The sequence below is a fragment of the Canis lupus genome, chromosome 5 (assembly GCF_011100685.1).
Source record: "Canis lupus familiaris isolate Mischka breed German Shepherd chromosome 5, alternate assembly UU_Cfam_GSD_1.0, whole genome shotgun sequence".
NCBI classification, from domain to species: Eukaryota; Metazoa; Chordata; class Mammalia; order Carnivora; family Canidae; genus Canis; species Canis lupus.
This window is the reverse complement of record NC_049226.1, coordinates 21,282,714-21,310,568: the sequence shown is the minus strand read 5'-3', so window position 1 is coordinate 21,310,568 and position 27,855 is coordinate 21,282,714. Positions and strand designations below refer to the sequence as shown.

At 39.4% G+C, this 27,855-nt stretch overlaps 2 protein-coding genes across 15 annotated transcripts in view; one reads left to right on the top strand and one right to left on the bottom strand.

Annotated features, from left to right (window-relative positions):
* Positions 1-27,855, bottom strand: part of ALG9 (ALG9 alpha-1,2-mannosyltransferase) — a 115,856-nt gene that overhangs the window by 46,734 nt on the left and 41,267 nt on the right. For all 14 annotated transcript variants that reach the window (XM_038536191.1, XM_038536193.1, XM_038536187.1 and 11 more), the window contains 3 exons: positions 26,815-26,944; positions 25,823-25,970; positions 24,561-24,690 (listed from right to left, as the gene is read on the bottom strand). In XM_038536191.1, the coding sequence (XP_038392119.1) occupies positions 24,561-24,690; positions 25,823-25,970; positions 26,815-26,944 (408 nt within the window). The remainder of the gene's footprint in view (positions 1-24,560; positions 24,691-25,822; positions 25,971-26,814; positions 26,945-27,855) is intronic.
* On the top strand, positions 12,681-14,997 carry LOC102152274 (secretory carrier-associated membrane protein 3-like). Its single transcript, XM_038536198.1, is given in 2 exon segments — positions 12,681-14,593; positions 14,595-14,997. Coding segments are annotated over 2 exon segments (1,092 nt in total). The 5' UTR covers positions 12,681-13,627; the 3' UTR covers positions 14,721-14,997.

The window sequence follows — 27,855 nt, the reverse complement described above, 5'->3', positions numbered from 1 at the left end:
TTATTTATATGTAAAAGTCTTGAGTCTCACATCTGTCTCTACATATGGGCTATTCCTCCAGGGGAGAGAAGGCACACTGGGAATTGACGTCAGACCCAATTCCATTCCACATAACTCTAAAAATGATTCTCTGTATAAACACTTCAGGAAGCAGACTTTCTGGTCTCAACACCCACTCTGTAGCTCCCAAGGATTTTAAAAACATGAAACAAGTTTTTAAAAGCTTTGCAAGCGCCATGCCACTGTAGTCAAATAGAAGCAGCCAGGGGCAGAGACTCCCACGGTCTCATGCCAAGACCTCCTTCAGTTAGGGGGCCTCAGTATGACATTTCAATACTGGACCTCAGCCTGGCCTTTTCTGGCCGGGCATACTACAGGTCTAATTATCTAGGTTTGGTTCCAGATACATGGTCTCCCAAAATGGGTAATAACTAATTAATATCTAACTATACCAGTTAGCTTTTGGCTCCATTCATCACACCACCCATATGCAAATTCCACTTAAAATTTTTAGAAAGATACCATGGCAAAAATCATTAACTGAAGTAAGAGTACATTTCAAAATATGTAACCTCTTTATCCTTTTGGGGAAGCAGCTGCTGAATTTTTTTTTTTTTTTCCGGGAAGCAGTTAATGAACAACTAAAACACGCAAGAACAAAGACTCCCAGCAGAAAATGGTTAGGTATGATCAAGGACAGGTTTCTTTTCTTTTTTCTTTTTTTTAAGATTTTATTTATCTATTTGAGAGAAAGAGAGAAAAAGCACACAAGCCACAGGGAGGGGCAGAAGGAGAGGGAGAAGCAGACTTCCACCTGAGCAGGGAGCCCAAAGACTAAGTAGGGCTCAATCCCAGGACCCTAGATCATGACATGGAACTGAAGGCAGACGCTTAATTGACTCAGCCACCCAGGTGCCCCTAGGGTAGGTTCTTTATTAGAGAAGAAATAAAATATTTAGAGAAAAGGAGCCCCCAAAACAACAAAATAAAAAGGCAACCTATGGAATGAAAAAAAAAAAATACTTGGAAACCATGTAACTGATAAGGAGTTAACACCCAAAACATATAAGGAATTCATACAACTCAACAGCAAAAAAAAAAAAAAAAAAAAAAATTATCTGATTTTAAATGGGCAAAAAACCTGAATAGACATCTTTTCCAAAGAAGATATACAAATGGCCAACGGGTACATAAAAAGGTGCTCAATGTCACCAATCATTAGGGAGATGCAAATCAAAACCATACTGAGATACGGCTATTATCAATAACACAAGTGATAACAAATATTGGCTAGGATATGAAGAAAAAAAAGAGCCCTTGAGTACTGTTAGTGGGAATGTAAATTGGTACAGCCATTATGGAAAACAGTAAGAAGGTTCTTCAAAAACTTAAAAATAGAATTACTGTGCAATCTCACTTTTGGGTATATATATCTGAAGGAAGTGAAGTCACTATCTTGAAGAGACATCTATACTCCCATATTTAGTACACAGCATTATTCACAGTAGCTAAAACATGGAAACAACTGAAGTGTCCATCAATTGATGAAATGTGGTATGTATGTAACACACACAGGGATATTATTCAGCCATAAAAAAGGAAACCCTGCTATGTGTGACAACAAACAGATTCATCTTGAGGGCATCATGCTTATTAGTGAAGTAAGCTCGACAAAGACAGACAAATAGTGTATGATCACTCTTATATGTGGAATCTAAAAAAGTTGAACTCACACAAACAAGTATAATAGTAGTTAGCGCAGGGCCTGGGGGAAGGGGAGAGAGGTTAGTCAAAGAGTACAAATTTCAGTTACAGGATGACTAAATTCGGAGGATCTCAAGAACAGCATAATGATCATCAGTAACAATACAGTGCTGTGGGGGTGCTTGGGTGGCTCAGTCGGTTAAGTATCTGACTCTTGATTTCAGCTCAGGTCATGATCTCAGAGTTGTAAGACTTGAGCCCTCCATTAGGTTCTGCACTCAGTGGGGAGATTCTCTCCCTCTTCCCCACTCCCAACTCCCACTCACTCACTCTCTAAATAAAAGGGGGGAGGGAAAGCCAATATAATGTGTACATTTGAAATCTAAGAAAGTACGTCTTAAATGTTCTCAACATTAAGACAAAAAAGATAACTATGTGAGGTGATGGATATCTAACTAACCCATGGTAATCACTGTACAATATACAAATATATCAAACCATCACATTGTATACCTTAAACCTACACAATGTTATGTGTCAATTTTATCACAGTAAAGCTAGAGAAAATAATTTATTTAAACAATTAGAAGAGGAACTCTCTGTCAGAGGCCTAGATTCAGGTATGGGCGCCACCATAATCTAAATGGGTGACCCATATTCAAGTTTTTTAAATCTCATTTTTTTCTGTAAAATAAGGACACCAACATTTATCTCAGAGAGTTACAATGAGGACTAAATGAGAGGGTTCATTTGAATAGAACTTATAAAGGACTACACAAATCACTGTAACATTAGAAGGAATCATTGACTAAAACTCCATGAAATGTGAGAAGCTGATGGACAAGAAAGAACCCTGGGGTATTAGTACCCGTTAAAGTTAATTATTCTGGTTTTCAATTGAAATCAGTGTTTACTGTCAATTCAAGCCATGCCCAACATGTAGGACAAGAGGATTACAATATTAACTACTCACAGTCCTCCATCAGCAATGAATTAGCAGCATCCACTAAACAATACTAAAATGAATCTTGAGGGCATCATCACCATCACTAAGTACCTATGTGGTGAATCCTAAACTAGGGTATACAAAATTCTTGCGGACATGTCTCCACTATTAAACTTATAATTGAGTTCAGGAAATGGTATTAGCACCTATAAAATACAGAAAGTAACTAGTATTAGAACAATCAGAGTTCAGAGAGGAAGAAATCACTGGGGGCTACAGTGGTTGAAAAGATTTCCTGGAGGTGGCAGTAAAAGAGAGAACAGAGGGGAAAAAAGGCAGAAATGAGGATGGTTTACAGGGGCAATAGAAGAAATATCTGCTTGTCCTAAGAGGTGTGTGTTAAAAAAAGAGAGAATCTGAGGGCTGATAATGGAGAACACAAATTAAGAGATTTGGATTTTGTGCATCAGGAATCTACTCCAGGCTTTTCAGCCAAAAAAAGTGAAATGATTAAAAGATGGGTTTCAGAAAGAGAGAGACCCATACTGGCTATGCAGGTGGAGCGGGGCACATGGCAATTCTGGAGGGAAAGGCTGGAAGCAAGCACTCCCATCACTAAGGCAGTGCCCAACTGTGAGTGATGCACTCTCAAGTTCTATGCAGGGGGAAAGAAGAAAGAAAGGGTAAGTCTTAGGCCTATTTCAGAGGAAATCAGGGATACCAAGACTTCTAACCCAGTGAATGAGAGAAGAGGGGGCTGCAGTGAAGAATCAGTTTGGGTGAAATTGGGAAAAGATGCTAACTTGCACTTTACACCAGGAACTAAAAGAAGATCTCATGACTGGGACACCAGGATTTAGCAGCTGTCTTCTGTTCCTATTGCCTATAGCACTCCCTACTCCCACCTCATAAATCCCCCATAAGCTTTCAGATCCCAGCCAAAAATTATTTCTTTAGGACAGGTCTCCAAATTATATGCTCTCATAGCAACCACTACCCCAAAATGGCGCCTGGATGCCTCAGTCAGTTGGGCGACTGACTCCTGATTACGGCTCAGCTCATGATCTCAGGGTCATGGGATTCAGCCCCATGTTTGGCTCTGTGCTCAGCGAGGAGTCTGCTAGAGATCCTGTCCCTCTCCCTCTGCTCCTCCCTCACTTGTTTACGCTCTCTAAAATAAATAAAGAAAATCTTAAACAAACACACACACACACACTCCACCACTGTAATCTGTGGATTAATTGGGAAGTTAGTAAATTCTATGGAAGACGGAGCTGTGTCTATCGCATTCACTCATACATTCTAAAACCAAGCCTAGTATAAAGCACACAGCAGGGGTCCAGGAAAGCCATAGTGAACAAATGTGCACAAGAGTGAAAAAAAGGTGAAAATAAGAGGAGGGAGGAAAAGGTGAAGGGGTAGAAAACAGGACAGAAGAGAGGCGCGGAAGAGCACATATCAAGTGCAGGAGGATGTGGAAGCAGCAAGAGACAGAAGAAGTCATTGGAGAGGCTGCAGAAGAAGAATCCAAGGAGTACAGTTCTGAAACTCAGGAGGAGAGTGGATTTCAAAGGCCACAGAAAGGCTATGAGGAGACTTTAAGATGGAGAAAAGTTAACAATAGGAGTGGGTTCCCCAGTTGTTCCCAAGAACACACTTAATACAGCATAGAATGCCTGTGCGAGACAAGGAAAGAACTCACAGCCCAGCCTCCTTTTCTCAGTGACCTTCGCTGCTGTCTATCCAGCTGCCTGAGCCAAGCCCTACAAGTCCTAAGACAGGAAGGATGTGAACTTGCAGTCAGGCATCTATCGGCTGGAAATGACAATGACGCACATAGCTTTAAAAATAGAGATCTCTGACAAGGGCCAAAGTGCAGTTCAGGAACATCACAGAGAAACCATCTCCATGTTTAAGAGATCTCATTTCTCAAATGTCACTGAAAATTCTCCAGTAAACAAATGCAGTAAAGAATCCTCTAAGACTTTAAGGGGATAGTATGAAAGATCAATCAAAATCAATTTGTCCTGTAACCTCCAGGTCAAGTGGGAGGACTGAAGTTCAGAAAACTGCTCACTTTGCCCACAGCTAAGTAAGACTGCTCATAAACTGAGGCTATCAAACAGCAACAATGGCTGATATAGGTTATGAATTTAATGCTTCTAAGCAGTATTCAGGATGTCTTTCTTTCCAAAACTTGTAATAAGTTTTGATTTATTTCCTCATATACCCTGTAACCAACACTAGTGAGGCCCAGGACTTCTTATAGCTGAGCATTCTAAGCTCTAGGGGGAGCAGAAAGTTAGTCAATCTTGATAGCACCGTATCCCTGGTACATGCCTGGCACTCAGTAGGCAGTCCAAAAACGTTTGCTGAAGCAAAGAATGGTCCCAGCTGCACCAGGATGCTGGACAACTTCAAACACCAAGTGTTAATAAAAACTAAGACTAGCTGTCTTTAAGTGCCAAGAATTTTTTTCCTAGCTTCTGGTCCCAGGAGGGCAATCTATTTCCTCTAAAATGTCATACAATGAAGATTAAATCACATTGTAATAAATCCACTAAAAAATCTCTAATTAGCAAAATGAGTTCATGCTCCAGTAAACCATTAATTTTGAGTGAGGCTAGACAATTCACCATAACAAGATTTGACTTATTTGGATATTTCATAGAAAGAAAAATTAAATTATGGAAGTTATCTAGAGAAACCAATTTCAACAATTATTCCTGGATCTCACTTACTGTGATGAGAATACACAACTCCCTTCAGGTCTATGAGTGTACTCCTGCTACTGGGAATGGATTAGGGCACCTCACAAGTACAGAAAACGAAAAGAATCACATTTAAAAGTAAACCAAAATTCTAAATGGATATTCCTTGCTTCTTCTCAACTTACAGAAAAGATGCTAGAGACAATTAAGTTCAGTTCTGGAAGCTTGCATATAAAGCATTTCTATCTATCTTTTTAACTCCATTTTAGCCACAACTTTTTATTATAAAAAATAAAATTATAAACAGAAATCCTATTGACTGTATATATATGTCCTACTATATTTGAATGTACATTATATCAGGAAACAGCCATAAAACAAGTGTTTGAAACAGCTAACTCTCCTAAATGACACCAGCAGAAAAGTAGAATAATGCTCTGAGCCCCCTACCCCCAACCAAGCATTCTTCTTACTTACATCGATCTAATACTACCTTTTATAGCAAAAAATAGGACCTAAATACCTAAATACTCTGCCTCTACCTCTGTCTCTAGCTCTGTAACTTAGGGAAGTCACTTAAATCAACCTCAGAAGTTTTACCAGGTCTCCAAAGAATCTGGACTGAAACCACTAAAATCCCTCTCAACTCTAAAGGAAAGATCATTGTAGAGGAAATAATTTTTTTTGTTTTTTAAAATCAACAATTTTTTAATTTTTTAAAAGATTTTATTTATTTATTAATGAGAGACAGAGAGAGAGAGAGAGGCAGAGACATAGGCAGAGGGAGATGCAGGCTCCCGGCAGGGAACCTGATGTGGGACTGGATCCCAGGACCCAGCATCACACCTGAGCCGAAGGCAGACTCTTCACCACTGAGCAACCCAGGCGTCCCTAGAGGAAATCTGATTACGTGTGTCAATACACTACACAATGTTGATTCTACTCTTCTCACAACTAATGCTGCTCATCACTAGAAACATTTTCATATCGGAAGACATCACTGCACTGGAGGTAACACATGTAAAGGATCTATTTTTATACGGTCACGATTTAGGAATCAGAAAGTCTTACACTGAGCAAAGCTATGTATTTGTCAGAAATTGCAAAGGCAAAGTAAGATCATTTAGTTCTCTGAATTTGCTGATGTCAAGGAGTTATTTAAAGCCTAGATATTATCATTGTTATTCTGACATTGTTAAATATGGAAAGGGTTAGGGAAATTTTGTGGGCTTGCATATTTGAAAAATGTTCAATTTTTACATGGCTTCTCTAAGTGCTCTGTTAGGAGAAAACATATGATTTGGGAATAGGTCACATGTCTTACCTAGAGTGCTTAGGATTACCACACAGATCCTTCCTGAAGTTGAGTGATGGCACATCCAGAAAACTAAAGACAGTAGATTTCCTTCACACAGCTCACATTAGACATCACTAACCAACTGTGGCACTCTTTCACAGAGACTAGATACAATCTCATTATGCTTTTGGACCTGGGCTCCAGTAAGCCACTACCAACTGATCAGAAGAGCCAAATGAACAAAAATCATTTGCCTTCCTTGTTAAATCAATACATGGGGGTGAACACCCAGGATGGTGGTAATGCCAGTCAGTGACTGCCAATTTACCTAACACATAGCTCTCAACAATGGATCTCAGTAGAAACAAATCTGTTCTTTTATACAAAATCCATTATTTAGAAAACTAAATCATGGGAAATTGCTTTTCTTTTTACAACAATAAATTCAAGGTTTCTTTCTTTTTTTAAAAGATTTTATTTATTTATTCATGAGAGACAGAGAGAGAGAGAGGCAGAGACATAGGCAGAGGGAGAAGCAGGCTCTATGCACGGAGCCCAAGGTAGGACTTGATCCCGGGACTCTGGGATCACGCCCTGAGCTGAAGGCAGACGCTCAACCGCTGAGCCACCCAGGCATCCCAAATTCGAGGTTTCTTTTATAAATCTGACTTTTAAATACCAGCTTATATAAAATATTTTAAGAATACGTTTATAATAAAGGATGAAATCATAACACTGTATGTTAACTATACTGGAATTAAAATGAAAGTAATGAAATCATTAGTGTTTATGACTAAAGTCACTATCACTACCATCATTAAGAGGAGTCTATTAATACATTATAAGGAATATAGTCTATGATATTGTAATAGCATTGTATGGTGACAGATGGCAGTTTGTGGTAAGCACAGCATAATGTATAATGAACTTCTCAATTCACTATGTTGTACATCTGAAACTAATATAACATTGTGTGCCAACTATACTAAAAACTTTTTAAATTAGAATGCACTGGAAGAGAATAGAAAGCATAAGAATGCATTTCACTTAGTAAAAATAAGTATTATTTGTGGAGCTTTACCCCCTCACACACACTTCTGTGTGTGTGTGTGTGTGTGCACGTGCTCATGCATACATGCTGAGTCATGATAGAGAAGGTATTTCTCATTCTGTATTGGAGATAAAGAAATTTGAAAGCCACTCTAAAAAAAAAAAAAGCCTATTAAATACCAAGTTAGGAAACAAAAGAAAGATATGGTACACAACTTTCAGAGAATTTCTACTTTAGAGTTAGGTTAAGTCATGTACACAAAAAGCCATATACCACTTTTTTGTATTTCCGGTTTTTTGTTAAAGTTTATATTGTCATCATTATAATTTTTAGAACGACCAGAGGAAGACAAACATACATACTTGCCCTTTAGGAGCTTACTACTTGAGATGGACAATACCAGATAAATAAACTTTAAATGGCAGTCAGCCAACAGAATAAAGCAATTACACCAAAGTATAAATAAAAAGGGACAGGAAATTAATTTTAATCATCCGGAGTTGGCAAAACATGCTCACAAAATCTTCTGCTATTATAATTCACTGTTTAATCAGCCAATTGATATTATTTTCAGTTCCTGGAATGTATTTCATGACCCAAGAAAAGGGAATGATTTTATGAACTCAAATCTTCCACAGTCATTTTCATCACCCTTCAAAAGAGTGTTAGTTCAATAAATGAAACTCTATGCAAGCTATTATTTGCATTAACTATGAAATTACAGGACTAGTTCCCTACTTGAAATGTTGGGAACAGTTAGGTAGGGGAAATAAACTAGGGCCCATGTCCAATTTTCTGGAGATTTTTATGTAGGGTTTTAATGGGTGACTTTGCTGGTTTATTTGAAATTTTGTGAATCCCCCAAATATTCTAATATTGAAATGTTAAAAGCAAATATATTCAGCAAAAGCTATATATGTAGTATTTCTTCTACTAACATATATAATCGAGTTGATTGTAGGTGTTAAGATTAAATGGATTTTGGAGCACCTGGGTGGCTCAGTCATTTGAGTGTCTGCCTTTGGCTCAGGTCATGATCTCCTGGTCCTGGGATTAAGCCCCAGGTCAGGCTCAACAGGGAGTCTGCATCTCCCTCTCCCTCTGCTCCTCCCCCGTGCCTATGTTCTCTCTCTCTCTCTCTCTCTTAAACAATAAAATATTTTTTAAAGAGTAAATGGATTTTTTAAAAGATAAATCAATATTTTCAAAGTAAATAGTTTTAAAAGTAACTACTGAGGGGATCCCTGGCATGGCTCAGTGGGTTTAGTACCTGCCTTTGGCCCAGGGCATGATCCTGGAGTCTCAGGATCGAGTCTCACATTGGGCTCCTGCATAAAGCCTGCTTCTCCCTATGCCTGTGTCTCTGCCGCCTTCTCTCTCTCTCTCTCTCTCTCTCTCTCTCTCTGCTCACATGAATAAATAAAATCTTTTAAAAAATTAAAAATTAAAAAAAATAAAAGTAACTATTGAGTGATTAGGCAAGGTAAACAACGATGGGAAAACTGGGTCACAACGACAAAAAGACGTTAACAGTCGCTCTCCCTTGCTCAAAATCTGCAAGGAACTCCCACTGGAAACAGGATCTGTAGCCTACAAAGTGGCTTGGTAGACTAGTTGGAAGAAAAGTAGTAGAAAAGAACAGTACAGGAGCAGCAAACTACCTTTGTGAAACTCAGAGGTGTAAGTGAACCAGGCACACAGGGTAGGTGGAAGAGGCTACGAGACAGGAGGTAGGGTGTGGCTCCCAGGCTTTGAACTCGTCATTCTGTAAATGATCCTGACTAGGGAGTTCAAAAGCATCCACATGAAAACAGACCTAACACAGGTAAAAGGAAAGAATTCCATCCTCCTGCAATGTATCAAATTGATAGAGAACCAGTTATGACCTGAGTCTGCCAAGCAGTAAGCCCTGCCAGTTCACATTAGAAACAAAGGACAGAAGAAGGCAAGGCTGTATGTCAAGTGACTGAGCTCACAGGTGGGATCCTCAGTCTTTGAAGCAAAGAGGTATTTTCCATTTCTTGTCAAGTTAAAAGTTGCCCTTGAGAAGCAAAAGATAAAGGGAAGCACACAGTAGAACATAAGCAATGGAGTCAAATCGTAAGACTATTTTTCTGGATTATAGCTTATAGACTAATGAGTTCCTGGCAAGGGTCAGAACGCAGCTTACAAAGATGAGAGTGAATGTGCTTAGAGAAACTTCCAGCTAGATGAAGAGATCTTTAAACTAAAATCTGAAAGGGGAAGAAAAAAAATCCAGATAAAAATCATAAAATCAGACACTCTAGTCCAAAATATTTTATGTTTTAAAAAACACACAGAAGGAAGAACTAAATAATTTTAAGGAAAAATACAAAGAGGCTTAGAAATAAAAACCTATGGCCTCAAATATCAATAAAGCATTTGATCCACTATGTTAAAAGAAGATGTCAAATAAAAAGCAAGAGCAAGCACTTTTCCATTTTCTTTCTGCTAAGTCCAGCTAAAAACCCTAGACCTATGTATGAAACAAATATAAAACAACTCCAAAGGGCAGAAAAAAGAAAGCAGACCAGCTAGCAACCTCAGGACCCCAGGAACAATACTTTTATACAATAAACAGTCTACTCTAGCAGTGTCAACTTAGCTAGGCCACAGTATCCAGATATTTGGTCTAACATAAGACTAGATGTTGCTGTGAAGACATTTTTTAGATTAAATTAACACTTCAATCAGCAGACTTTGAGTAAAGCAATTACCCTTCATAATGTGGGTAGGCCTTGTCCAATCAGTTGAAGAGCTTAAGAAAAAAAGAGTGAGGTTCCCTCAGGGAAGAGAGAATTCTGCCTCCAGACTGCCTTCAGACTCAAGCTACATTGATTCTTCCCTGGGTTCTCAGCCTGACAACCTACCTTAGAGATTTTAAGCTTAACGGTTCCCACAATTGTGTCAGTCAATTTCTTAAATTACTCTAATACATACACACACACACACACACACACACACACACACACACACACACTATTGCTCTGTTTCTCTGGATGACCCTAAAACACTAGTCAAACAGCACTCAAGAGTGTCATTCCACCAACACTTCTGATAATGTTCAGTGGAGAATCCAGACTTCCACCTTTACCAGGCTGCAATGAAGGACCCCTCCTCCTGGCCTGGATGGTATTAGAAAAGACTGAGTAGCAGGGAGCCAGGACTTACAACCCTGGTGGGCAGTAATCAGTCTCCTCTCTCCATCACCTACTCCATAGCATCAGAGGAAAACACACAGGGAGCCTGGACTCCCACTCTACCTAACAGTAATAAGGCACCCCACCACCTACATGCTGAGGTGGTGTCAGAGAAGGCATAGTAGAGTCAGGACTCCATTACTGTCCAACAGTCACACCCCCATGGAATCAGTGGAGGCCACCTGGGGAGTAGTAACAGGTACCCCTACCCTCAGTCAAGGTGATATCAGTAGAGGCCTACTAGGGACACTAAACTTCCCACCACCACATAGCAGTAACATCCAACCATACCTACTCCCAGGTATCTATGGAGACCAAGAAGAGAACCTGGACTTCTAATTCTGACTGGCAGTGACAAGACAACCCCCCTTTCCTCCACCATTGTTGGGTCAGAGGAGGTCAGCTAAAACAAAAGACTTAAAGAAGACCCAGAGTCTCATAATACCCAAAATGTCCTGGTTTAAATGAAAACTTATTATTTCAGTAACAACCAAGAAGATCTCAATTCTCATGACAAATGACAACAGATGTCAACACAGAGATGATTAAGATATCAGAATTATCTAACAAAGATTTGAAAGCAGTCATGATAAAAATGCTTCCATCAGCAATTATGAACATGCTTGAAAAAAAAATAGAAAGTCTCAGCAAAGAAATAGAAGAAGAACCAAACGGGTATCAGAGATGAAATGAAAAGGACAAAAGCTTAAATAAACAGCTCAGTGGATATGCTCCACAGCAGAATGGAGGAATCAAAGGGGAAAAAAAAATCAGTGAACCAGAAAAAAGAGTAATACAATTACACAATCTGAGTAACAGAAAGGAAAAGGACAAAAAAAATAAAGAGTTCCAGGGACCTGTAGAACTCTCACCAAAGCTTTAACCTTCATGTTGCCAAGTCCCAGAAGGAGAGGAGAAAGAGGGCAGGGCCGAAAGAGGCCAAGAAGCAGAAATGGCTGAAACTCCCCAAATCTAGCAAGACAGTTAAACTTAGGGAATCAAGAAGCTGAACAAATCCCAATCAGGATAAATTCAAAGAAATGCATTCTAGGATACTTCATAATTTAACTTGTGAAAACTAAAGACAAAGAAAAAAATCTTGAAAGCAGCCAAAGAAAAACAACATCTTGCCTATAGAGGAAAAACAAGTAGGATGACAGCAGATCTCTTATCAGAAACCAAGGAGGCCAGAGAGATGGTACAATGTTGTTCAAGCAGTGAAAGAACAGAACTGCCAACCCATAATGCCATATCCAGAGAAGAAGCATTCTTTACCCTGAAAGAATGGCACAAGTTCTAAAAATAGAAGCTAATAATAAAAGAAGGAACTGTGGAACATTACAAAGGAAGAAAGAACAGAACAATAAGTACATGGATAAATACAATAAATTTTCCTTCTCAAGTTTTCTAAGTTATCGTTTAAAGGTTGAAGCAAAAATTTTGACACTTTTTTTTAAAGATTTTATTTATTTATATGAGAGAGAGAGAGAGGTACAGACACAGGCAGAGGGAGAAGCAGGCTCCATGCAGGGAGCGCGATGTGGGACTCCATCCGGGTCTCCAGGATCACACCCTGGGCTGAAGGTGGGCGCTAAACCGCTGAGCCACCTGGGCTGCCCAAATTTTGACTTTCTGATGTGGTTCTCAATCTACATACGAGAAATATTTTAGACAATTATATACAGGAGGATAAAGGGATTTAAAGAGAGGTAAGACTTTTAATACTTCACTTGCACGGGTATAGCCAATCTAGAAAATCACTTGGCAGTTTCTTAAAAACTGAAACCTATACCTACCGTATGATCCAGCAGTCATATTCCTGAGCATTTATCCCAGAAAAATGAAAACGTGCATCCCACACAAAAACCTGTACACAAATATTCACAACAGCTTTATTTGTCCAAAAACTGGCAACAACCAAAATGCCTTTCAACAGGTAAATGACTCAACAAACTGTACGACCTTATACCATGGAACACAACTCAGAAACTAAAAGGAACAAACTGATACATACAACTTGGATGGATCTCAAGGGTATCACATGCCGAGGGAGAAAGGCAGTCTAAAGGTTACATATTGTATGATTCCATTTATTTAAAATTCTCAAAATAGCAAAATTAGAGATGGAGGATAAAGTAACTGTTGCCAGGGGTCAGGGATGGTGAAGATGGCATGAAACTATACAGGAGTGGTAGAAAGAAGACTTCTGTGCAGGTGGAATAGTTCTGTACTTTGGATCCTTTCAGTGGATACCTGAATCTATTTACATGTGACAAAATGGCACAGAATCATACTAACATCAACTTCCTGGTTTAGGAACTCTACTCCAGTTACAGTGGGGAAATTGAAGAGTACATGTACCCTTCTCTGTATGAGCTTTGTAATTCCTGGGAATCAAATTCTTTCATGAAAAAAAGTTTTTTAAATGAAAAAAAAAAAAAAAAGCAATAAGGAGCCTCGAGATTTGACAGGATGGCATATGTGACTGGAACTGGTTAACCTGTGTCCCTAATAGAAGGGTATATCTTTCTCAAGAGAAACTCAAATAACATAAACTAAAAGGCAAAAAATAAGCAAAACTTTCCTGAAAACCCTTCACCATGAGAGGAGAAATGGAAAGGACTGAACACAGCAATGATGAGACTTGAAGAAAAGACAGAATACTAATCAAAAAAAGGTATCAAGGCAGTTGCAAACATGGCTCAGAGCAGAGACGGCGAAAACCCCTTCATCAGGCCCGGCAAGCTTGACAACCCCTTTCAGGACCCAGCCGTGATCCAGCACCAACCCAGCCCGCAGTATGCCACTCTTGACGTCTACAACCCTTTTGAGACCCGGGAGCTCCCACTGGCCTATGAGCCCCCTGCCCCTGCCCCGTTGCCTTCACCCTCGGCACCCTCCTTGCAGTCATCAAGAAAGCTCAGCCCCACAGAACCCAAGAACTATGGCTCCTACAGCACCCAGGCTTCAGCTGCTGCAGCCACTGCTGAGCTGCTGAAGAAGCCGGAGGAACTCAACCGGAAGGCCGAGGAGTTGGACTGGAGGGAGCGGGAACTGCAGCATGCTGCCCTGGGGGGCACAGCTGCTCGACAGAACAATTGGCCCCCCCTACCTTCTTTTTGCCCAGTCCAGCCCTGCTTTTTCCAGGACATCTCCATGGAGATCCCCCAAGAATTTCAGAAGACCGTATCTACCATGTACTACCTCTGGATGTGCAGCACACTGGCCCTTCTCCTGAATTTTCTTGCCTGCCTGGCCAGTTTCTGTGTGGAGACCAGCAATGGCTCAGGCTTTGGGCTCTCTATCCTCTGGGTCCTCCTTTTCACTCCCTGCTCCTTTGTGTGCTGGTACCGCCCCATGTATAAGGCCTTCCGGAGTAACAGTTCATTCAATTTCTTTGTTTTCTTCTTCATTTTCTTCGTCCAGGATGTGCTTTTTGTCCTCCAGGCCATTGGCATCCCAGGTTGGGGGTTCAGTGGCTGGATCTCTGCTCTGGTGGTGCTGAAGACCAACACAGCTGTAGCTGTGCTCATGCTCCTGGTTGCCCTGCTCTTCACTGGCATAGCTGTGCTGGGAATTGTGATGCTAAAGCGGATCCACTCCTTGTACCGCCGCACAAGTGTCAGCTTTCAGAAAGCCCAGCAAGAATTTGCTGCTGGTGTCTCTCCTCAACCCCGCGGTGCGAACTGCTGCTGCCAACGCAGCCGCTGGCGCTGCCGAAAATGCCTTCCGAGCCCCATCAGCCCTGGCAGGGATGCCCTGGCCCTGCCACTGGAGGGAGCACAGTTAGCCCCCATCCCTGAGGGCTCTGGGGCTTGGTGAGACATCCGTCACTACTTGGGGTCTCCTCTTATGCCCCCAGGTTCGCAGCCATAACTGCTGACCCTGACTTAAGGGTGTGGGGAGCCCACTGTGACCCAGTCCCGCTACCCCTGCCACTCCCCCGAATAGGCCACACTACTGCCACCTCTCACACACCCCAACCCAGCTTCCCTCTGCTGTGCCAAGGCTGTTGCTTCGGTTATTTAAATAAAAAGAAAGTGGAACTGGAAAAAAAAAAAAAAAAAGGTATCAATCTTGTTTTCTAAAAAACTTCTAACCAGTCTTATAGCAAATGCTATCATATTAAGGCAAGAAAATGAACCTTTTTCATTGGCTGACATCTTGATAGGTAACATAAACCTATTTGTTCTGTTCTTATTAAAGGCAGACAGAGATAGCTATAGAAATCAGGGGTTTGGAAATTTTAAGAATTTCCTTAAAACAAGAGGAAGTAGGAGAGTTAAGTATTTCTCTGGGTCTGGGATCTGTTAATGAAGGCTGACAAGGCTCATCAGCTAACATCTGTGCAGTGGGGGGCCCTGCCAGCAATACAACGATGGGAAGGACACGATCCCTGTCTTTCCAGAGCTTGTAACCTAGCACCCTAAGAGGAGTATACCTAGACCTTGAAGGATGATAGCGCTTGAGTCCTAATTAGTCTAAATATCTATTATTATTAGGATTTTTGGGGAGGTCTCTCTTGAATTCAAGATGGCCAAATGAAGGGCTATATAAGTATTTTAGTTAAAAATTGTTAAATCAATAAAAAAATAAATAAAAAATTTAAATCATCTGCTATGTATATATCCTATGTTCAGTATGGTGGAGATTTCAAAAAGTAAGGACAAAGACATGAACCATTGTCCTTAAATAAATAAATAATTTAGCAGAGAACACCGTCACATAAATATAGGAGAATGAAACAGGAAAGAAATGAAAAATGTCCTGCCCAATTAACGAAAATCTAGAAATCTCAAACCATTTAACCTTCCCCCAAACACTCAATGTTCTTTCATACTTCTACCTTTGCATATGTGGTTCTCTTTGGCTGGAAAGTTAATTTCCCCTTCCTCTGCCAGAGAATGCCCTGTCATTTTCTGAGACCCAGCTCCCATGCCACCTCTTATATGAAGCAGGAAGTCCTTCCTTCTTTCTCTGTGCTCCTACAGCATATTCTGGCACTCATGACATTGCTGAAAAATGTCTGAGAAGACAAGACTCCAAATTCACCTTTAGGTTTATCAAAATAATTTATGTGCATAGTTCAAAACTTACGTAGCACCGAAGTTTATGAAAAACAGTGGTACCCTCTGTATTTCCAGGTCCCACTTCCCAGAGGCAGCTACTTACAAGTCCATCAGCTTTTTCTCCTGGTACCTTTTGATTTTTTCAATTGTCAAATAATAATACACAGTAACTTCTTTTGGTACTTGATGCACCTTGGTATCAACCATTTCTCATCTATCATCTCAGGTATACTCTGGGGCCTTCATCACTGTGAAAAGCAGGGTCCTTCAGTTCTGGGTGATTTTCCCAGAGTTTTTGATAATTTCCACTCTTCCATTTCATTTGTTCTCTCTGGACCTCCTATTAGCTAGCTGGATGCTGGCTCATCTTTCTCCCTTTTCCTATTGTCCATTTCTTTGGGTTTTGTTCTGTTTTTGTACTATTGTGGAATGGAAGATTGCTCCAACTTGATCCTTTCATTGTTCTAATTTTGTCAATCGCCATTATCTTATTCTTAGTTTCTAGGAGCTCTTACTTTCTGATGGTTCTTTTTTCAAAGCAAATGCTTTTGTTTCACGGTCCCCAACCTTCCCTTTAACCTATCAGGGAACATTGATTATAGAAATTTAAAATCTTTTTCTGCTTCCTATACATTGTTTTTCCCAATTCCTTCCCTGACCCCAGACACTTTTTTTCTTGGTGGAGACTTGTCTTAAATGATAGGACATTTTGCTTTCTGTCACCTTTGTATTTTCAATACACAGTCAGTGACAATAAAAATTTATATAAGTGGGTAGATGAATGAGCCAATGAAGGAACAGAAGGAGAAGCATTTAAAATTTATGAAAAAAGATGCCAAAAAGGTTAGACACTCATGCTATTGTACTGGAAAGACTGACAGATCAGGGTCTTTTTGGGCCAGGGGACCCAGGACAGTGGGAAAGGCCCCTGCCAACAGGTAGTCTCTGGTACATGTACTGGATAGACATGGCCCTTTGTGGGAACCTCAACAACAGGCAAATTATTTCATTTTACTTAAAATTTCATGTAATTCTTTAACTCTCCTCCTGCCTGGAAGAGTTTAACATACAACTTCATGGTCTATTTGCCACAGCAACATCCTGTCTTAGTTGAGTATTTAAAAAAGTTATTCATGTTGCTCTTCTCCTCATAGCTTATAATAGGTAAACCACATTTATCTCTTTGAGGCAATCTAGTAAGCAGAAAGAGGAGCAAAAGTAGTCTTAGATCTAATGACTGAAATAACTAAGAGGCCAGAAGGCTAAGAGGCAAAAATTACTTAATAGAAAATCTTTCTCAATTTTGAGTTGAAGGTTCTTCTTGGGCTCAGAAACAAGAAACCAGAGGTCAGCTGACAGCATACTGAGTGTGGTCTGTAAGCACACAAGAGAGCTTCCTGGTCGTTTCAAAAAACTGGTGTCTATAGCCCCTATTATTGGGGTTCTTTTTTAAAAATGATGAAAGTACAGCATGGCTTACTATAAAAATATTTTAAATGCATTTTTAAAAAATTCCCTATAATCCCACCACCCAAAATAAATCACCATCAACCTGTTAGTTTATATCCCAGACCCTCTTTTCTACAGACATAGATTTTTCCTTATAAGATCTGGATCATATTATATATATATAGACTGTTTTACTGTGACTATTTTTAGTTTGAGTTTTCTCAGTTGAAATCCCTGGTAACACCAAGGGACTACTGCCCCTTAGGTCTAAGAGCTAGAATCAGAAAGAATAGTTTCTTCTCTCGGTTTTATCAGTATCTCAAAATGCAAAATCTGAGCCCATCCTCCATAACATCGTCTACAAATCAAAAACCAAGAGACTGGATTTAAATCTGCCTTAAAGTGTAACCAAAAAGCTCATTTTTTTGTTTCTTCAGATTTAATCATTCTTTCTTGCATCAAAAATAACAAAATTGTAGGGTGACATTAACACATGATCGTGAAACAAAAATGTGTTTCATTTCATTAGTCACAGGCTACATATCAACCAGCTGTTGAAGCTAAAAATATGCCTTGGTTTAAAATTTTGTAAAATACAAGCATTTAAGACTCATTTTGAAAGAAATGTGACTTCTTTCAGTTTCTAAGAACCCACTAGAAGCTTTGGAGAAGAACAAATCAGCACCTCTAAAGCAGAAGAAGAAAAAAAGGTATGGAGGGGAATTCAAACTAATTTATTGATAATCAATAGCACTTTGTTTACATCTTACCAATAAATGTATGTTAAGGATGAAAATTTAATAGCACCTTCAGACAAAGAAAAATATGTATTCTCAAAGAACAGGCATGGGATAGACGTCAAATCATCATTAATAAAAAGTGTGCATTTTCATGATGTGAGCACTAGGTGTTATACTATATGTTGGCAAATTGAATTTAAATAAAATTGTTTTAAAAACAAAAAAGAGAAATAACTACAGACTTCAAAAAAAAGAACGTGTACTTTTTGTTGGGAATAGGAATGAGCTAAGGGGAGTTGGGCAGGAATAAATACTCGCCACTCTGCCTCATGAGCTGAACAGAGATTCCAGGGAAGGGGACTGTCTCTCTCCAACTCTCAAGCATCAGCATCACACTCAGGTAGAACTACCCAGCACAGTGTGCCGCTAACATATATTCCTCTCCTCTGGGACAGAAGCAGTAAGCAGACTTCCATCTCTGGTCATTAAGTCCCATGGTCCAGGAATCATGTTGCAAGATAAGATTTACCACCATTAAATAAATATTTGATTAGAAAACAGGCAATGAGATATCCTGAAATTACAACTGGATTTCAGATGCAGTCACAGCAAATTGGAAACAGATCAAAACTATTTCAAGGGCCTTAGAAACTCACAAAGTCATTTAAGAAAAAAACACATATCATTCAGTTCCTGAAAAGGAATTACAGCTGCTTCTAACGCCCAGCCCAGTGCTACACCATTTTGCCAGGCATTAATATTCTCCAGTAATATATTTTTTTTAAAAGGAAGCACAGAGGCCTATGTTTGATAGGGAAAGACTTCAAGTATCTTTCTGGCTTTTCTTTTCTTTTCTTTTTTTAAGATTTTATGTATTTATTCATGAGAGACAAAGACAAAGAGAGTCAGAGGGATAGAGGGAGAAAGCAGGCTCCCCCACATGGAGCCCGATGCGGGACTCGATCCCCAGACTGGGATCATGCCCTAAGCTGAAGGCAGATGGTCAACCACTGAGCCACCCAGGTGTCCCTCCTTCTGGCTTTTCATTTCTTCTTTTATATAAACTCCACTTAAATTTAAGTAGTTGTAACCCAGAGGCACAAACTGTTTTATAGTTTTGTCATCTCCCATATTTACTAGATATGTATTCATCAATTGAAACTTTACATTCCTGAGTAAAAATGTACTGTACTGTAAAAATGTGAACTCACAGGTCAAAATTTTTGGTCATTAATCACTAAAGATCACAGAAAGTTCATTTTTCTAAATGTCAACATAGTGGATACCAGAGAATTAATCTTAAGGAAGCATTTTGAAGAGGTTTCACTTAAATTCCTAGCAATTCCAATCTTATTCCACCACACATACTCTAGCATTTTGAACTTGCTTGCTTCATTCCTCAGGCTGGTAACAAAGAGCAAGGATATCTATAGAACAATTTATTTTCTCCTGCTCTAATAAGAGCAGGAGGAAGGATAAGATAAAGACTATAGGGGAAAAAAAAGCAACTGGGGACCCTGATTATTTCTATAGACAAACACAACAACTGCTACTTAAAATACCTGGCATATATATAACAGAGCTCTAGAAACGTAAAAGTAACTTCTTTAAAAAATTAATGCTCAGCTATTTACTTCCTTTCAACCTTGTTACATCAAAAAATGATTAACCATTACACACATACATACACACTCAAGTGATAGGCCATATGGTATAAACCGTGAGTGGCTTTTGGAACTAAGAGGAGGTGTGAAAAGAATATTGGGGAAATCCTGAAATCAAGCTTCTTATCCCAGGACTAACCTTTGTCAGATTACAACCCCTCTGAGCCTAAGTTTCTTCACCCATAAAATGAAGATCATGGACTCTGTGGTATCTTTAATTCCCTTTCATATCTGTAAATTCTTCCCACTGGGAAAAACAAGGACTTAAAAACAAAATAAAGCAAGTTTTGACTGAATATACAGTCAACTGTGTTGTAACACTTGTTTTGAAAGTGCAAATTTGTTCTAACACAACAGATATTATCAGGGAACAGTTTGAGTATAATTCAGTTTCTGCTTTTGCTCACGTGTCATTTAATCCACAAGAAACACAAGGTGAAGCCAGCAAACCACACTCAGCTGACCTCCCCAGAATGGGAACCCACGGAGTGCACACGCACAGTCCACAGTCCTCCAGCTTCTGCAATGCACTGCAGGCCTCTAGCAGCACCCTCCTGTCAATCTTTGGCAGGAGGAATTTCTGTCCCGTTGCAGAATAACCCTTCCAGCACCACTTCCACAAGCAAACTTCAGGTCTTTTTCAAGATAAACTCCCATATTACTATAGTACATGTGTACTTTTAGCTGCTTAACTAAATATGTGAAACTGTGCTACCATGTTTATATGTTCATCTTTTTTTTTATGTATCACTGAGAATGTCGTTGTTGAGTATTATGTCTCTAATCCCATTTTTCCCATTAGCCTTGTGGTTTTTTACCACACAATGACGTTTTGCAACTTTATATCACATTACAGCAGACCTGACTATATCACTGTTTGGGGAAAAGTCATAAATGAACACTTCCGTTTTTCAAAGACAACAGATAGACAAGCTTCCTTCAAGTCTGCTGATGCATTAAGTTAGAATCAAAGGAAAGTCTGTTCCCTCCTGACCAGGTGTTTTTTACTCCTCTGGCTCCCACATCAGGCATCAGATTTGGAGTCAGAAGGGTATCCTTCACCTTGAAAGAATCAACAAGAAACTGGATTTGTCCATTGATAAAGAAGAGACACTGAATTTTGGCAGAAAATCTGGCATGTCCCACTGTAAAAATGTCACTCATTCAATAATGAGATGCTCAAAAGTTACTCAATATCAACTATGAAAGAATGCGGAGCAAAAAAAATATTTCTGCAATATAGTTCCATCAGTACGTTAGAAACCGCAGAGGCCTTACAAACACTCTTAATTCTTGATAAACTCAGACATAAAGGAGGAGAGTGAACTAAAGGAAGTCCTGCATGTTTCCTAGTTTCCATGTGCCAGAAAGAGGAGACAGACCAAATCACTTAGCATTGAAACCAAAGGTTGTCTAAAACCTGTCACTCAGAGCCAATGGGCAGATAAAAAACAACGCTGCCATCTAGCATGTTCAGGAAAGACAGGAAACATCATTAATTTGCGTTCTTGAAAGAACCTGGACTTAAAGCCACGACTGACACCAGAAGTAACGAACATCGATACAGTATATAGCATGTGTTCCTATACACCAGGCCAAGTTATTTGGCCACTACAGTCATAATCCTGGCACTGTTTCTTTCTTCTTCTTCTTCTTTTTTTTTTTAAGATTTTTTTTAAGATTATTTATTTATTTATTCATAGAGATGCAGAGAGAGAGAGAGAGAGAGAGGCAGAGACACAGGTAGAGGGAGAAGCAGGCTCCATGCAGAGAGCCTGACGTGGGACTCGATCCCAGGTCTCCAGGATCATGCCCTGGGCTGCAGGCGGCGCTAAACCACTGCGCCACGGGGGCTGCCCTTTTTAAAAGATTTTATTCATTTATTCATGAGAGACATAGAGAGAGAAGCAGGCTCCCTCTCAGGAGCCTGATGCGGCACTTGATCCCAGAACTCTGGGATCCCGACCTGAGCTGAAGATGCTCAACCACTGAGCCACCCAGGTACTCTCTAGCACTGTTTCTTAAAGAACTACAACACAGGGGAGCCTAGTGGTTCAGTCAATGGGAGTCTGCTTCTCTCTCTCCCTCTGTTGCCCACCCCCCCCTGCTTGTACACTCTGTCAAATAAATAAAATCTTTAAAAAAAGAAAAAAACTACAACATTAAAAATTTTTTAAATAGTTGGTATTTAAAAAAAAATAGCTGGTATTTTTGTTTACATACATATGTACATGTATATGCAAAGAAAATAAATAAAAGACAAAAAACACCAAAATGGTAACATAGGTTAATATTTGGGTAATAAGATTATAGATTACTTTTTTACTGATAGCTTTCATTATTTTATATAATGGATATATATTGTTCATTTTATCAGAAGAAAAACAACTGACTGAAAGAAATGAATCCCTGTTCATCATTCACATAGAATTCGCAGTAAGCCGTCAAGTATCTCTTCTAAAATCCAAAGGGTGAAAGGTGAGCAGCCTGGATTTGGAGGGCACTTGTCCTACTAGGCAGGAAATGTCAGAAAGAACCTTACAGGAACACTCGCAAACACAAGAAGGTGTACAAGCACAATGGCAGACACTAAACATTCAGTAGATATATCCGACTTGTTTTGAATCAGACAGCATTTTGGTGACTCCTATAGGTATACCAAACAATCTTTGCTTTTGTGTAAAGCTAACATAGAGCCACTTAACTAAATTTAATGCTATCTGGTAGCAGAGAATATGGAAATACAATCTAACCAAAAACAACCAGTCACCAAAGCCTACGAAATGTGTAAAAGGCCACTGCATATTTTACAGCCAGCTTTCTCTCAAGATCACTGTTCCAATGATAAGGAATGTTCATTTCTCCACTCAGAAACCATGCGCAGGCCAATGACTAGACAAACAGCACTATCCCAGATGCTATGGTGAGTACCGAAGAAACCGGGTGCAGGCACTCTTGCACAGCACGCATAGGCTGGTGGGGAGAGACAGGACATTTGTATCAGAAATACAGAAATAAAGTAAGATAAAAATAAATGGCTACATGAACAGTAAAGAGTATTAAAGGCACTTAAAAGAGCACAGTTCACTGTGGGCTTAAGTAGGTGGGAAAGGCTACAGAGAGGAAAAAAGCTTTGAGGGCATAAGGAGGGAGACAAAGGTAGTCCAGGCACGGTCACCAAGATAAGCAAAGTCATTTAGGTAGAAAAGGCAATGATGAGTTCGGGTAGACAAAAATCAGGTTGGAGAACAAGGAAAGTAAAAAAGGAAAGAAAGATTCAGGCACATCATAAATCCTCTTAAGGGTTCCTTTACCTCTAATCCATCTGATGGATCACTATCAGATTAAGGACATTTGTGGGAAAATCCAATGTATCAGACACGATGCTAAATATGACAAATATCTAAGTTCATTATTATCTTCCAAAGTGGGTATCATTATTCCCATTTTACAGACAGAAACTGAAATTAAAGAAGAAGTTAATTTGTCCAAGGTCACCAAGGTAAGCAACAGAACTAGGATTTGAACTCAGACCTACCTGGCTGAAAAGTCCATGCTCCTTTTTAGTACTCCATGCTACTTTTTCCCATGACATAACTATGATAACGTCATTCTGAATTTATGCCTTCCCCCATCCCAGTGTACACACCTACCCTTCTGACTACCCACTGTCCTCATGGTGAACCCCATCAAGCCTGCTGTCAGGAGATATCTGCAGCTAAAATAAAAATGGCTGAAAAAAGTTTTCCCCATCCTGGAAAGGAATCAATGTTTAAGAAAAAATCTCTAATATAAACTGCTTTGTGGAATACAGATCTTACCTTCTTAGGGGGCCCGGGCAAGCATATATCTTACAATGGCCATTTTCATAGCTTATAGCTTGAACTCCCACAGTAAGAACCTCACTCATAAGCCCTGAGGGTCTCCATCTGGGAGACAAAAGGCCATGTTTAGCTGCAGGAGTGCTTCATAATACCACGAGTCCCAATCATTTTACATATTTATGGAAAAACCTACACAAAATGTGTTTGACATCTAAACCATAAATCTTTCTTTAAAAGACAGGTTGCCAAAAAAAGTGCTTTCTAATAATTCTGTAAAATACTCTTCTGTCTCTAAGAACCAGAAACATTATCTTTATTGCTCTTACCTTTTCTACAATCAAAGATCTTACAAGTATCAAATGGCGTAAGTGTCATCTTTCAAAGGAACTAAAATAAAACCACATGGGATCCAAGAGTACATAAAGATGAATGGGTAAAAAAGCATGACCCTGACAGAGATTGCACCATGCGCTCACCATGAAATTAGCCTTCATTCACTGACGTCCATTTGCTAAAACCAGAATACACTAATAATTATCAGGTCAAAAGTCTACTGGGAACTTGAAAGTCCCCCACTAAATATTTTAATGAGCCAGGGAATTATAAGAGTTTCAGAATGTGTTTTGAAATGATTCTAATCAATGTAAAAAAATTTCCAAACCAGCTTAGAAAATACATTGAACTACGTGTTTCACATAGAAAATACAAGGAAATTTTTAAATGAAAGTGATACTATTCTTTCTCAACAAAAGCGGTTACATCCCTGACCCTGAAGAAATCACTTCCTAAGAAATTCCCATTTCATCAAAGCTCCAGTTTGTATGCCAAAAGATTTTAGGGATAGAACTTTCTTTAAAGTCGTGAAAGGAAATTATTGCCCTTACGTATCTGGATGGCTCCTCCAGGTTCTGGTCATTCATGTCAGTAGGAACAATTCGGGTAGCCAGTGGTCCCTCTGCAAAAGGCTTTGGTAACTGGCCCCTGAACTCTGATGTAATGAACTGAAGCTGCCAACTGTCAGAAACACAAATAAGGGAGAGTAAGAAAAACACAGGGGCCCCATATTGCTAAATGTACTTGAAATAAACAAGCCAAAAAAGAAAATCATGTGAAAAACATTTCTCTTGGAGAAAAAAATATTTCTTCTAAAACCTCCACCAGGGAGAGAGAGACAAAGGTCATGATTCAGTCCAACATCGTTGAGAAATTTTCAATGAGAGGTCTCTCAACCCATTCCACCAATTCTTAGGAGTGAAACTTGCAACGAAATGGTCCTACTGCCAAACAACCAGAGAAGGATCCCAGTTTATCACCAAGGATCAGAGGGACTTAGAAAATTAAAGCAAATTCACCAGGTACAAAGAGTGAAATGTAAGAACACACTGTGGGAGAAGTACTTCGTTTCTGAGTAATGCTCAAAAGTATCTTTAGTTAGGAAACTATGGTAAATGTAAAAGGCAAAAGCTAAAGTTAATTCTTAAAAAAAAAAAAAAACACATTTTAATCTAATCATTAATGACTGATACAGGATCTTCATTAAACACAAGATACCCCCAACCAACTAAGCTGAAGCCAATTCCCAAATGGAACAAGATGACTCATCTTAATCCGACTTCTCTTCCCTAAATAGGACCCTCTCCATCCCAGTTAAGCAAACACAAGGAATGCCAGAGCCTATGCTATCATCCAACAACAGAGCACAAAGGCAAGTGGTCCGGATATCTTAACCATAGCTTTCCCCAGTGTCCATATGCTGGTAAAGAGTTTTCACTATTGTTGGATGACAAACATTTCTTCTCTAAAAATACTCTCCTAGCTAGAGTTTCTAGACCACTTTTGGAAATAGATTAATAACAGATGACTATAGAAATTTAAATATGAATCCTCAGGAAGAGCCCCTAGCAGGAGCCTAGGGCTCGCAGTGTTTTTTAGAAGTCCCCAAACCTCTGTGGTTACAGATAGTACAGGATGCATGGCCAGACACAGTACTCAGTCTACTCAACACAGGTCACAGTGGTCTAAAGTGGTCAATTTTTCAAAAACTTTTTGTGAAAATCCCAAAATGAAAGAAAAATTAAGGAGACCCTGCCATAGAATTCCTATTTTTACTCTTTGATTTAAAACTGAGAATTAAAGGAAAACTTACTTATCAGGCAGAAGGAAGCTACTAGGAAAGCGATACCACTCCTTTCCTACACAGACATTTACAGGCCTGCCTTCTGGGACAGTGTGGATGGTCGGGTCTGTGGCAATTCGGTAAAATTCTGGATACAAGTCAAGGGGCCCATGATACCCTGGAAGGGAGAAAGGTTTATGAAAGCCAAAGATGAGTAAGATGAGAGTCTGACATTTAATCATAATGCATGTGAATGTCCCCTCAAAACCCATGTGTAATTTAAGGGTGCGAAGGTCCCCAACAAGCGCAGCAGGAAGCCTGCTCCATTGGCACATGGCATCTCTACAGTTAGGAAGATGATGACAGCAGAGACCCTATTTTACCAAATACCATTTGCTTTCTTGCCCCTTCTCTACACCTTTTCACTTTTTTTTTTTTTAAGAGTTTATTTATTTGACAGAGAGCCCACAAGCAAGGGGAACTGAGTAGGGGGAGTGGCAGGTGAAGAGGGAGAGGGAGAAGCAGGCTCCCCACTCAGGGCTCGATCCCAGGACCCTGAGATCATGACCTCAGCTGAAGGCAGATGCTTAACTGACTGAGCTACCCAGGCACCCTACCCTTCTGCCTTTTTAACTTCTGTTCTTTGAACACATTTTAAACTTCTAGATCCAAATAATGATTATAGGAAGAATATAATATGGGAATTGAGCCCCAAATTTGCTTCCTATGTTTCAGGCTTCCTTAATTCATCCTTCAAAATGAAAAAGCATCCTTTAAAAAACAAACAACAAAAACCAAAAATAGAAAAAATATTTTATAGTTAGTCATATTCCTTTTAGAATTCTCAGTCTTCTCTTTAATCTTAGAGAAGTCACATCCTTGTCACACTATTAAGTCTGCAGGTTCTCCTTATAGTAAAGTCCTCTGCCCAGCTAAAGCTGAACTGTATTAATCACATAACCATCAAAACCCAAGATGAGGTGCCTTGTGAGCATGGGTTAAGACGTTCTCTGTACATCTACCTTTGAACAGCGCCACAGAGCGAGAAAAAGATAAGAGCCCAAACAGGAAGAGCATTCCCGATGCCAGCCAGTTCGATGTCACAGTGTAATGCTCCAGGCGGTATCGCTGAAACACGAAGTGGTAACATTTCTAGAAGGAAAGAAAACTGTATTGAAAAAAAAAAAAAAAGAACTTGCAGAATATACATAATATAATCGAAAAACATCATAACAACACCAAGAAGGAGGAAGCAGCAAAAGAGATTTTAGCAAGGGTCTGAGCATTTGCAAACACTTAGTGAGGTACCCGCTTCAAATTCTAAGATGAAAACAAACTCCGATAAGACTATCTACAGGTCAGGCCAGCCAGAGGAATTCTCACCAGCTTCAGAGGAAACTTATTTGGAAACCTCTCTAGTGCTTAAAGTCCTAATAATTTCTTTCTTAAAAATATTTAAACAAAAGTGCTGGTGCGCCTGGCTAGCTCAGTCAGTGGAGCTTGCAACTCTGATCCCAGAGTTCTAAGTACAAGCCCCACATTGGGCGTGGAGCCTACTTAAAAGAAAAAATTGCTTTAAATAAACAAATAAACAAAAGTGCTTTTTGGCAGTTTGCTTTGATACATGAAGTATTTCTATATTGGTGTAATTAGTATTGATTTTTACCTTTATCAATGAGAAGTTTTCATCAGTTTTTAGTATCAACAAAATGTCTCAGACCAAACAAGAAAAAAGAATTCCTTTCATAGAACATCAGGAAAATGCTGTTAATTATCTGCTAAACTACTTTATAAACTAGAGAAATATTATTACAATATATACATATACAGACATGAATTCCACAATCTTTGAGAACCTTTCCAATAGATTTATTTCCTTCTTTCTCTCCTAGACTAGAACTAAACTTTGGGGAAGTAAAATTTTGCAAATATTTACTTGTTAGTGCCATAAATATTTTCATACTTGGGGGAATAATCTGTCCTAGGGAAACAATCCAAATACCCAAAGAAAGATATTCATCCTAGCATTGTTTAGAATAGTGAAATAACTAAGCAACCTCAAC